The sequence below is a fragment of the Mastigoproctus giganteus genome, chromosome 7 (assembly GCF_048544385.1).
Source record: "Mastigoproctus giganteus isolate SK-2022 chromosome 7, ASM4854438v1, whole genome shotgun sequence".
Taxonomy (NCBI): Eukaryota; Metazoa; Arthropoda; class Arachnida; order Uropygi; family Thelyphonidae; genus Mastigoproctus; species Mastigoproctus giganteus.
In genome coordinates, this window is record NC_143581.1 from 93,507,598 (window position 1) to 93,520,187 (window position 12,590).

Consider the following 12,590-nt stretch of genomic DNA (forward strand, 5'->3'; position numbering starts at 1 on the left):
TGATGAGGAACAAGTTCAAATGGACCGGAATTGGTAACGACATGTTTGACTTTCCACCAGTAAATAGCATGCTCACGCCCTCTACTTACTCTACTAAATCAATATTAGGGACAGCATTGATGTCATTTTCATTTCACATTTTTGTCAAAGATGCTTTCACATAAATTATCTTTTGTGTGTACAAGGTACACATGGGCTTTTAATCTCTCTCTCTCTCCATCTCTCTCCCCTCTTTTCCTGCATATAGCAGATGGAGCCATATAAATCGTTTTTCATATTAATTTATCCCCCTTCCCATTATTCTTACTGAAGTGATATAGGCAATGACCTACTACTGATTTTTATGAGCATAGTTTTATTTTTATTGGCCTTTCCTGTTATATAATGTATTTATAAATAAATAGATAATGGGAAGGAACTTGTTAACAAATTCATTTATAATTATATCTTAATATAATCATTACCATTTCATTTATTTTCATTTGAGGTAACTTAGGTAAAATGCCCTAAAAAAATATTACTTCTGAATTTGTAGGATGATTCGAACACATTTCCAGAGCAAACTGGCTAAAATGATTGGGAATATAGAATTTCAGATTCCATCAGAAGTTCTTGCTTTGGTGTATTCACAAACACTTTGTTGGTAAGTTTGATATAAGATCCATTATGTTAATATAGTATCTATATTTTAATTCTATTTATTTCTACATATACTCAGTGTCACTAAATTATGTCTCTGTTGCATAGAAAAATAATGCAGTGCAATATCTGTTACAAACTCTGCAGCATCAGTGACAGTAGGCAAAAAAGGTGTGTAGGTATTGTCTGATTAGATGATATATATGACTTTGAAAATGAAATAATCATATATGGCAAGTATCACAGATCATGAAAAAGCGTGTTTAGGAGGGTAATTCTCTTACTGTTGCACAATTATACAATCATACATTGATGCAGCAGGTAATGTAGAAGAACCAAATGATGACAAGAGAGCTTTCCTCATAAATTAGACAACTGCAATTCAAATGACTCCAAACACATTGAGAGATGTTACAGGGCAGGAGATAAAAAATGCACTGATGTAACTAGTCATAATAATAATGTTCATTGCTTGCACAATGCAGTCTAAAATAGATGAGGCTTAAATGGCAAGAAGCTGTTAAACAATTCCTCCATGTCATAAGTTACTGAAGGTGGTTCTAACGGGTCTTGGATTATTTTTTTGCATTTCATCCTTGATATCAGGAGTGGCCAATAATTTATCTACTTACCTGTGAAGGAAATGAGATAGAGGAAAAAATCTGGTATTATTTTTCAGTGTAACTTCCTGAACTTCAATACACTTGTTCAATACATTTTGTTGACATTGAGGAAATACCAGACAAATAAAATTCTTTGGTCTGTCCATCAAGGAATGCAGAAACAGCAGACTTCGCTTCATTATCATCAGCAAAGCAACATGGTCATTTACACACTACTTATAGTTATTTAATTCACAGATGATGATGCTATGAACAAAGCATTGCATTATGCTAGCAGGCTAGAGATTTTACAGGTATGGCTTGAAGAACATGGAGAAACCAACTGTATATCCTAGGCCAGCAAATTCTGATCGAGCAGGACGTTTCTTGGGTATATAAATTGTCATGTTAATGAAGTGATAGATACTGCACTATTATATCACATTGTAGATTAAGTAATTTATTATTGAAATGATACAATTTAAAGGATATAACCACTCCTCAATGCAAAACATTTAAACAATTTATGGCTGCATGTCGGGAACTCACTTGTTTCCCATCTTCAGGTTTATGGGTTTAGAATATTGTTTGAGGAGTGATACTACAAGTTTTCAATTTGATAATGATATATGCATTGATGAATTAAATTAAGTTAAATAGAGGATAATTCATTGCTTACAATACAATGTACTCTAATTATATCTACAATATTATAATATACTCCATTATATATATACAATTGCAATCTAATTATTATACTTTTATTACTTATTTAATTAATTCAGTAATTAATAAATACAGTTTATGAAAATATCCGTAGAGTTACTCTCTAAATTAGGTTGGAAGGGCTAACCTGTTGATACGATAGTGGATGGAGGTCTTGGACTAGTTAGGGAGGACTGGGAGAGGTAGGAGTGGACTGAGTATTTTGGTGTAGCCAGTGGGAGGTTGTTGCATGGCTAAGCCTGGCAGATTTTGGGGATATCCCTGTCGCCATAATATGTGTGGGCTGTCACCAAGTTTTGGTGATGGTCTCTTTTCCAACATAATCTCCCTCTTTGTATATATATCATGACCATTCATAGTCTCCATTGTTTGATCAAAAGAATGTGATAAAACAATACAAGAATGTGATAATATGTGTAATTTCTGTTCTTCTTTTCCTTGGTTGGATTACTGTTTTATATCTGATCCCAATGTTTGTTGAAGTCATGTCATTGAAATTATTCTTGTAAGGTTGAAATCCTTTATTCTGCATCCTACCCAAAAATCTCTTCCTTTATTTAAACTTTGGTTTTTCCCAATATAATGTGCTAAGGGTGTTCAAGCTAAGAAGGTAACGTATCACAATTGGCTTGTGTCGAAATCTCCAGTTTCATTTTCTGCTGACTCTAAACCTTACAACATACACTGCAAGCAGTTATTAATCAGTCAAAATTCAAATTTTGAACATTCTAACAGGAAAAATCTGGTTCTTGTCCAAATCTTGTTGAGCATTCTCATCTTTTGCCAAAGCTATTGGGTACAGATCTGTCCAACTACACCCTTCCCTCTGCTACAACATCATGGTTCTTTTCCATCCTCAACTAAAGATAAAGCCAACTTATCAACATTCTCCTTTTCTTGTATTACTAAATTTGGCAAATCACCTCCTACCACTACACTCCATTCAATGCCAGCTGTTGTTTTCAGGCAGAGGGATGTTAGAAAACTTCTAAACAGTCCTAATGGCCATTTGCTTATTCTCAAAACCTGTACTCCTGAGCTTGCTTCTGTTCTGTGTCACCGTTTTTACACTTTCTTATTACATTGGTGTTTTTCCTTCTGCTTGAAAATTTGCTCATATCTAGCCATTTCCAAAAAAGGTGAAAAATCCCTCCCTTCTGGTCATTGCCCTATTGCACTACCTGCACTCTTTCCAAAGTAATGGAAAATGTATAAACTGCCAACTCTTAAGCTATCTCAACCGTCCATCTGATCATGATCAGTGTCTAAGTGCCAATCAGCTGCGATATACTGGCTTATATTTCTCATCTTTGGACAAAAATCTATGAAAAGATTGTTAAAATTTAAGCAGTTGCTCTTTACGTTTCTGAGGCTTTTGATCATGTTTGACGTCTTTTAAGCAAGCTTCCATCTTATGGATTGCTGACTTTTTTTTTTTTTTTTGCAATTGTATATCCATTTTTCTCTCTGACCACTCCCTGCAGTTAAGATAGACAACTTCCTATGCTCTAAGTTCTCTGCTAATACTGGTGTTGTCAAGGATTACTTATTTCTTAATTAATTTCAATCCTTTTAAAACTCAGTCCTGTCTTATATCTTGAAAAAAAGTATCTGCTGCTTCAATGCTCATCTTCAATGACACTCAGATTTCTAGACAAGATCGTGTCTTTCTATTAGTTACCTTAACTTCTAATCTCTCTCTCTCTCTCTCGGCATTACTTTTTCTAATCTCTCTTGGCATAAGCTCACCACAAATATTGCTTCCTTTGCATCCAAAAACTGTTCTCGGCATTAATTTTCTTCCAAGCAACTATTATTCACTCTATAAACAAATTTCAAATTCATCCTACCATGAAATGTTGTTCCCATATGTGGGGTGGTTCCCCAATGCCTCTCCCAGACTTCTAAACTCCATAAAAAAGATGACTGTCAGATTAATTAATAACTCATCCACTCTGTGTCCCAGAGATGTTCAGTTTCTGCTCCATGCCTTCTCTATAGATATTTCCATGGAAAATTTCCTCTGAATTGACATCTGTAATTCCCCCACCCTCTTCCAAACTAGTTAGAACATATGCTGTAAACAGTTCATATCCATATACTGTCGAACTCTAAACTCACACAGCCAACTTTTTCTCTTTATCATTACCTCTACCGCTTCTAGTGTCTGGAAGAACCAGGTTCTGTTACATCCTCAGAAGGAATACAACTGGCTGGTTCTATTCTTTTCCACATATTTCCCGAAAATTAAATCTACAAAAGTCTAATGTCAGCTAGTATTTTCTGTCTTCTTAGTTTTCAACCCATATACGGTGCTATGAACTAATTTCTAATGCCTTACATGTTTGGGGCTTTCATAAAAAATAAGTAAATAAAAAAAAATGTGGCCAGCATTCTAACTCTTGCTCAGATGACACAGATAAATGCTATAGAATAAATGAGCAAAAATTTACTTTTAGTCAGAGTGGGATTGATTGTTGGAACAAACTTCCATCTGCTGTTGTGGGGTTGGGTACTTTGAATAAATTTATGGAAGAATTAGACAAATTATTAAAATTATTAAAAAGGATAAACAGATGAGGTCAGTAGTGAACTTTTTTTTTGGTGATGCTGTATAAGCTTAAATCATTTGCCACTACTAATATATATATATATATATATATATATATATATATATATTTTTTTTTTTTTTTAGGCTTGGTACATTTTATAGCCCTTTATTGCCAGCAGTGAATATTATGAAGCTTTTCTTTTTATTTTATTTAAAACAGGTTTGTTTTCATTTTAATTTATGTTTATTCTTTTATTATTTGTTATGCTTTTACTTCTTAATTATTTTTTGTTTAGAAAATTAGTGAAGATACTATATTTGTCCAGCTTGAAACTTTTCATTAATTAATAAAGATATTATTATTATTATAAATTGCATATTTTATTGAACTGTTAGTGAATGAAACACAGATAGCAAATTTAAAAGGAAATATGAAATAAAGCATATTCCTTTTGTATTGTGTTTTTTAATTGCATGTGCTATGCTTACTCTGTTTTTTTTATATATTTTTTAATTAGCTTTGAATTTAACTGTCTAGCTGGCATGCTTTTGATATTTTATAGACTAACAAAGTGAAACTTATAAATTTAAATATCTGTTAGAATTCCAGTAGTGCATATTTTAATATACATACATGATGATATTCACTTTCCATCATTAATTATTTTTTAAATGGAAAAGGTTGGCCATAAAAATATTCTTTATTTTTATGGCCAACTAATTTTTTTTTGAGTACCAGAACTGTTGTTTCTAATGACGTTTTTTTATCTTATAACAATATAATTTTAGAATTAAGAATAAATTTTAAAATTTTCTGATTTTAGGAAAGTATTTAATTTTTCCCCCCTATGAAAACTGATTGGAGAATTAAAGGCATCGGTGCCTGCTGTAATGTTTTTACATTCATATTTCCAAAACTCATAATAGCACATCTTCACAAGTGCACATATCTAGGTATGGCCACAGACATCCTGTGGTCATTCTTAGATATTTTAACATCTTAAGGCTACAGAATAATACAATTTTGTAATTTGCTTCATTCACTAGAACATTTACTACTTGCCAGAGTGTCTAGCAGATGACTTTCTGTTCTACAGTCAGACACAAGAGGAGAGAATACATGGATTAGAGCCTTGTCAATCAATTCAGACCTAGTGAAACTGCAAGGCTGATGGGGTAGAATTTTTCTCAGAATGGTTTAAAAGTAGAGACTGTTTTTACAGTCTCTCTCTGAGGCCACTACAGACACCTCATGGGCTGCCTTGATAATAAGATATCCTAGTTTAACAGTTACTAAAATCAGTAATTTCTGCAACCCTTTTGCATACTGTGTTCAAATCCCCCCCCATGAAGCTTCCATATGATATCACTATACTAATCTGAACAAAAAATAGAACCAAACTTACAATATTTGCAAACAGCTTTACTATCCTTACCTGACAATAAAATCTTGGTGTCTTTGGATTCCAACTGCAGGTTTCTATAACAGCATAGCCACAACTCTGACAGATCTAATTCAAACAGAGTTGGCACTCAGAACGGGCATTTTTTATATATATATATATATATATATAAATATCTGTTAGAATTCCAGCAGTGCAAATTTTAATATACATATATTATGATATTTACTTACATTATTAATTATTTTTTAAATGGAAAAGGTTGGCCATAAAAATATTCTTTATTTTTATGGCTAACTAATTTTTTTTTGAGTACCAGGGCTGTTGTTTCTAATGACGTTTTTTTTATCTTTCAACATACAGTAGTACATTGCATGAAAGTTTGATTGATGTAACAATGCCCAAATGCTATTGCACACAAGTTTGTGAATTTTAGGTTGCAGGAGGCCTGGACCACATTTGACCACCATGCAGTCACTATCCAACTGGTTCATCAGCTAAAACAGATTCCCCCTCCCCAAGTACATGATATCATCAGGTACTAATAAGGTATTAATAAGGTACATCAGGTATTAATAAGGCAAATTGGAGCAAATTTACTGAAGCACTGAATTCCGCTTTGCAGTGACTCTCCTCACAACATAATAATCAATTACACCCTGATGAACAGGTGTCTAAATTTACTAAACTAATTATAAGGGTCATTGATGCCACCTTTAGAAAGAAAAGGCCCTGAACAAATGCAGTCCCTTGGTGGTGGTGCTCTGAACTGGGAAACCTCTGGCAAATGGTGCACCAGGGAAGGAAGCATTTTCAAAGATCTAGATCTGGTTGGCCTCCAGCTGAAGTAAATGCCTGAAGGGAGATGTATTGCTCCCTGAGAAATAACTATACCCAAATAATAAGACAAAAGAAATATGGAGGGCTCTTGTTGGTATCTCCGGTAATGCAGTCCCCTGGGGAGTTGTATACTGCATAGTTCTTATTCTCATTATTACTAGCCATATAGTGCAAGGAAGCCTGAGGCTTATGCTGCACCAGCTAAAATAAATTTCCGAGTTAGTTTCTTAATTTCCGAGTTAGAACCATGAGAGAAAGAGAGAAGTAGAAGGGAATCACCAAGAAAGATAAGAATAATGATATCCAGCTCAGGACCCTGGGTGTGCCAAGCCCATACTCACCAGATGTGACCTGGGGATAATTCAAGCTGCCAAAAGGTGAAGTAGTCCATTCACACCACTGATACTATGACATGACTGCCAACATACACTTGGGATAGAACAGTCAACTCTGTGTTCCCAGATGATGACAAAGCACTCACTTATGAACACTTGATTCACTTGACTCTGTGTTCCCAGATGATGACCAAGCACTCACTTATGAACAAATCAGCATATGTAATGAGCATGAGGCCTATGTATCTCCAGATACAGAACCCCCCTTCACAATAGTAGAACTAACAAATGGTCTTAATAGAACCAAGGAAAAGAAATGCCTTGCCCATGATTTAATTGAACCAGAAATTACAAAAATTCTTGCCAGAAGTCAGTCTCAACATCTATTCCAACTATTTAATAACTGTCTAAGCAAAGATATATTTCCCACCACATGGAAACTGGCAAACCTGAGATTAATCTTAAAGAATCCAAAAAAACCTCCAAATGATCCTAAATCATACAGGCCAATAGCCTTGTTATTCTGGGCAAAGTATTGGAAAAGCTCATAATATACTGCTTTGAGCACATTATTAGAATGCACACTGTCAGTTGGACAGAAAGTTTGGCTTTCAACTTGGATGTTTGACTGAGGATGCAATGAACAAACGAGTGCAGCCCAAACCACTCGGGAATCCTACATGCTGGTTATTTCAATTGATTTTGCCAGTGCATAAGTCATAAATCAATCTTAATAACAGGAAAATAGCAATGCAAACTGGATTTCAATGTATACAGTAAAATGTTACCTGTGGATGCTCTCAGAGTTCAGTGCTGGGTCCCTGTTTTTGAAACCTGGTGCTGGACAAGTTCCTGGAGGCTGATAGAGGCCAAGTGGACAAGGTTGCCTTTGCAGATGACCTTGTTCTCCTTGTGAAGGGTAATAATGGAAGGGCTCTGGAAGACCAGGCAAATCATGCCCTGAACCTTCTACAGAACAGGACAAACCCATAAGCTGGTAATTTCTAGTACAAAAACTAAATCCATCCTACTAAAAGGCAAATCAAGAAGATTGCCTCTGATAGAGATTTCAGGTAAAACAATAGCCCTAACATGGAGTCATCTTTGACTCCAAGCTAACATTTCACCCTCATCTAACAAATGCTGGCAAAAAAGTAAGCAGGCATGCTGGCATAATTGCTAGAATAAATATAGCCGACCAGGATTTAAAAAGGAAGAATTTAGCCCCATTTATAAGTCTATCTTCCTCCCAGTAATTACTTACAGGGCTGGTGTCTGTTTCTCTAGAATGTTACTAGTCAACAGCAGAGCTAAACTAGGATCCATCCAGCATGTCATCCTACTTACAATTACGAGAGCATGCTGCATGGTCAGCATCCCCTGCAGGTTCTGGCCATTGCGCTGCTATTAGATTTGGAAATAATTCAAAGATGCCTCAACTATAGGCTTACTGACATCATGGGGATCAACATAGATCCCTATGATACTGACCTGTCTATACCAGCAATGGCAAGATAGATGGAACTAGTCAGATGAAGGGGCAATTCACTAGGTGGTTCCTGCCACAGGTAACCCTAGTCTCCCCCAAACCTCTATCCTGGTTTGCACCAGGCTGATACACTACATTTTTGCTGACAGGCCATGGCTCCCTGAATGCAAAACTATGTTAACTTGGCTTCACACATAACCCAAAATGTACATGCAGTGCTAATGAGGACTGAGACCTCATTGCCAATGTGATCTCCCTTCTCTGAACCTTCAGAAGTTCTCTGTCATTTTAGATGTGGTCTCCAGACCTGAAAATAATATTCCAAATGAGGTCTAACCTAACCATTGCCTTTTAAACAGGGATCATGATATTCTTCTCCCTATGAACAAAGGACCTATAAATCATAAGACAGGCTACCATGTGCTTTCCTAGCTACCTGTTTGCAATGCATTAAATTTTTCATTAGTTACCATTTTCAGACAATATATGCACCCAATTCAGGTCTTTAGCATTAGTAGAAGCATTTGATGCAAGAAAGCAAGCTTATGCAGCATCAGCCAAAAAAAAAAAAAACCCACTTCCACTTCACCCCTCTGTTCGTTCAAAATACCTGTCCAGCTGAGCCTTAAACTTATTTAGGCTATCAACCTCCACCACAAGGGATGGCAGTCTGTTCCACCAACCAACCACCCGCTGGCTAAAGGCAAATTTCCGCACGTCTATCCTACATCTGTCTTTCCTCAATTTGAATTTATGCCCTCTCAGGTGATTTTTCTGAGCTAGAGGAAGAATCCCATCAGCATTGAGCATGCTTAAACCATTCAAGGCTTTATACACCTCTATCAGATCACCTTGCTGGTGCCTAGTCTCCAGACACTGTAATTTGCAAAACTTAAGTAGCCGACCGGGCTAGCCGAGTGGGTAAAGTACCTACCCGGCAACCCAAAGGTCGCGGGTTCGATTCCCGCCTCGGGCTTGGATCAAAGTACTGCAAAAACCTTGGGAGGTGCAATATGGCCACAGAAGCCGATGCGCCAATAACTACCAAATCAAAAAAAAAAAAAAAAAAAAAAACTTAAGCCTTTCTTCGTAAGAGCACCCCTTTGTTCCATTCACTAATCTTGTTGCCCTTCTCTGTACTCGTTCCAGCAGCTCTACATCCTTCTTGAAATGAGGCCTCCAGACCTGTATACAGTACTCTAGGTGTGGCCTGACCATTGCCTTATACAATGGAATAATCACCTCCTTATCCCTGCTGGAAAAATTCCTGTATATCATTGACAATACTCCATGAGCTACTCTTGCAGCCCATCTGCACTGCTCAGAGAACTTCATATCTGCCTGCACAATCACCCCCAAGTCCCTTTCATTCTCTACCACTGTCAGTGTAGTACCACAGAGTTGATACGTTGCTCTGGGGTTGCTCTTTCCCATGTGTAGTACTTTACATTTGTCAATGTTAAACTTCATTTGCCACCTCTCAGCCTATCTGCTCAACCTTTCCAGATCCTGTTGCAGCAGCATAGTGTCAGTAGTGTCCTTGACAACCCTGCCAACCTTTGTATCATCTGCAAACTTGGACATTAAGCTTGATATACCATCATTAATATCATTTATAAATACAGAAAACAAAGGCCATCTTTTAAAAAGATGGCCTAGTTTAGGTTGTTAACTACTCTTTTTTTACCATCAGAAAACATTGATAGCTTACTTTGGATACCCTTGTCAATATCATTAATGAAAATTGGAAATAGGAGGGAAACCAATTTATCAAAGTAATGCTTGCACTCTCCTCATCAATTCATCTTTGTTGCCACAACAGCGGATGTTAAGATGTTCTGAGGGTAGCAACGTTTCAAATGAGAGGGAGGACATAGCTTGAGATACAAACCTAAATAACTTCAAGGAGATGTGCCAGGGTAGTAAACTGTAGAAGATAACTTAGTCTCAACTGTGTCAACAGTGATTTCAATAAAATGGCTGAATTTGAACTCCTGGTTAGGACAACTAATGCTGATATAATAAGGCTAACAGAAACATGGTGCCACCCAGAAATTGGTGATGACGAGTTCCACTACAGTATTTAGGAAGACAGAAGGGATGTAGGGATCATGCTTCTTATCAAAAGCAGCCTGAGCATGAAAAGAGCTTTTGTTGAGTATGAAATCACATTTGCCGGCATAGAATCTGTGGGGTGTGAGTTAGTTGGAAGCAAAGGAACAATAAGAGTGGGAGTAATCTACAGACCAGAAGATTGTGGAAAATATGACGAGTGTCTTTATGTGCAGATGAAATGTTTAGGTTTTCACTATCTACAGTTATACAAATGTACCACAGTGATGGGTCAGTCAGTTTTGCTATAATGTGCATTTTCGCAATGCGAATTTGCTCCAACGCGACTGATATATTATGCAAGTGTGACATGATTTTCATGTTGCCTGATGTGCAATTTTGTCTGCGAGTAACACCAGGCAAACGCAAAACCCGACACCAAGCCGAATGTTGCGACCTGCACAGCAATGTATACAAGTTTACGAATCTTAAAAAATGCCAAATGTGTGAGAGCTTTATTTCCCATTTACTGTAGTTGTATTGGTCGGAGACACACTGTTGTCATTTGCTGTATTCACAAGATAACACGTGATATTATAGGCTGACTTATGTTTTCAGGAGCTCACATTTTTCTGTTTGAACAGAAATTTCATGAGGCGTGATAGCATGAGCAGAGGAGCGCATGTCTGGAGGTCACTACCCTAAAACAATAAAAACAATTTGCAGTTCCTGTTTGATTGGGCTTTTCAGTTGGTGCAATATACAGTAATTATAAATGGGTAGTAAACTCAATCTTACTGCATTTGCGATAATACTGATAGCTAGAACTCAGTGAGTTTTTATATTATTAAGGTGAAATGTGTTTCCCCTTCCATGAAATCTTCAATAATGTAAAAAACATAAATAAATTTTCAGAATCTTCTCTTCATTCCTGTTTTTTAAGCTTCATGAACTTGTCTCACTTGTGCAATTTGTGCGTCCCGTGTTTGTTATTATTGATTGCTTATCTTTTTTACTATTTTCAATTTAAAAAAAAAAAAAAAAAAAAAAAGAAAATGTCAGTGAACAGAAATATCAAACAAACTTCATATCTTGTCAAGGTAAAGTACTATATTTACTGTAATATTTATTTATTTATTAGAAATTTAAGATGTTTAAACCTGTGTTAGCAATTTTATTGGATTTATAACTGTTTTTAGTATTTTACTTACCAGACTGAACATTTTTTTTGAGTGCTCTACCCCCATCCCTATTTTTTCCATAAGCCGTTTTTAATGCACGAAATACCATAACATGGAGATTTTTTGAAACACATATACCATGTTATAGCAGAACTGACTGTATTACAATCAGTGCTTTTTTTTTGGGACGGTATGGCGTATGGGCACCTTTATTAACAGTGATGTGTGACATTTAGATGCAGTACATTTCGAAATTTGTAATATTTAGTAAATTTTTTTTTGCGTGTTTACTTACTGTTCAAAAAAGCTTATAGTTATTTAACTAAATTTGCATTTTTCAATGTTTATTATTAAGATATTTGCTACATAAAACTTTATAACCATTTTTTAGAATTTTAAATTACTCAATCAGACCTCTGCTTAACTAGGCTTACAAGATATAGAATTGAAATGCTAGGACAAAAGAGGAAAAACTAGGACATATTTAGTTTTAAAAACGTGGACGAGACAAGAACATTTTAATTTTGTGCCCTTAAAAGATGATATCTGTCGTACAATGGCATCATATTTTGCCCCTGGCAGACACATCCTGGTCCTATTTCACCTATCCTTTTTTCACAATATATTACCTAGTTTCCTGACAATAGAGTCATCGGCAACAACAAGTTCCTGTGGGACCAGCATATTCTGCCTCGGAGATTGCCGCTCTGCTGCCTGATGATCAAGTGCAAGCTCTGGCATTGATGTGGGCAGCTGAGAGATTGATGGGTCT

General features: G+C 36.0%; 1 protein-coding gene across 1 annotated transcript in view; it reads left to right on the forward strand.

Annotated features, from left to right (window-relative positions):
- The window catches only part of LOC150083080 (transmembrane channel-like protein 7), a 338,378-nt gene that overhangs the window by 260,170 nt on the left and 65,618 nt on the right, over window positions 1-12,590 (forward strand). The window contains exons 13-14 of the mRNA XM_090378384.1: window positions 536-643; window positions 4,663-4,738. Of these exons, the coding sequence (XP_090234510.1) occupies window positions 536-643; window positions 4,663-4,738 (184 nt within the window). The remainder of the gene's footprint in view (window positions 1-535; window positions 644-4,662; window positions 4,739-12,590) is intronic.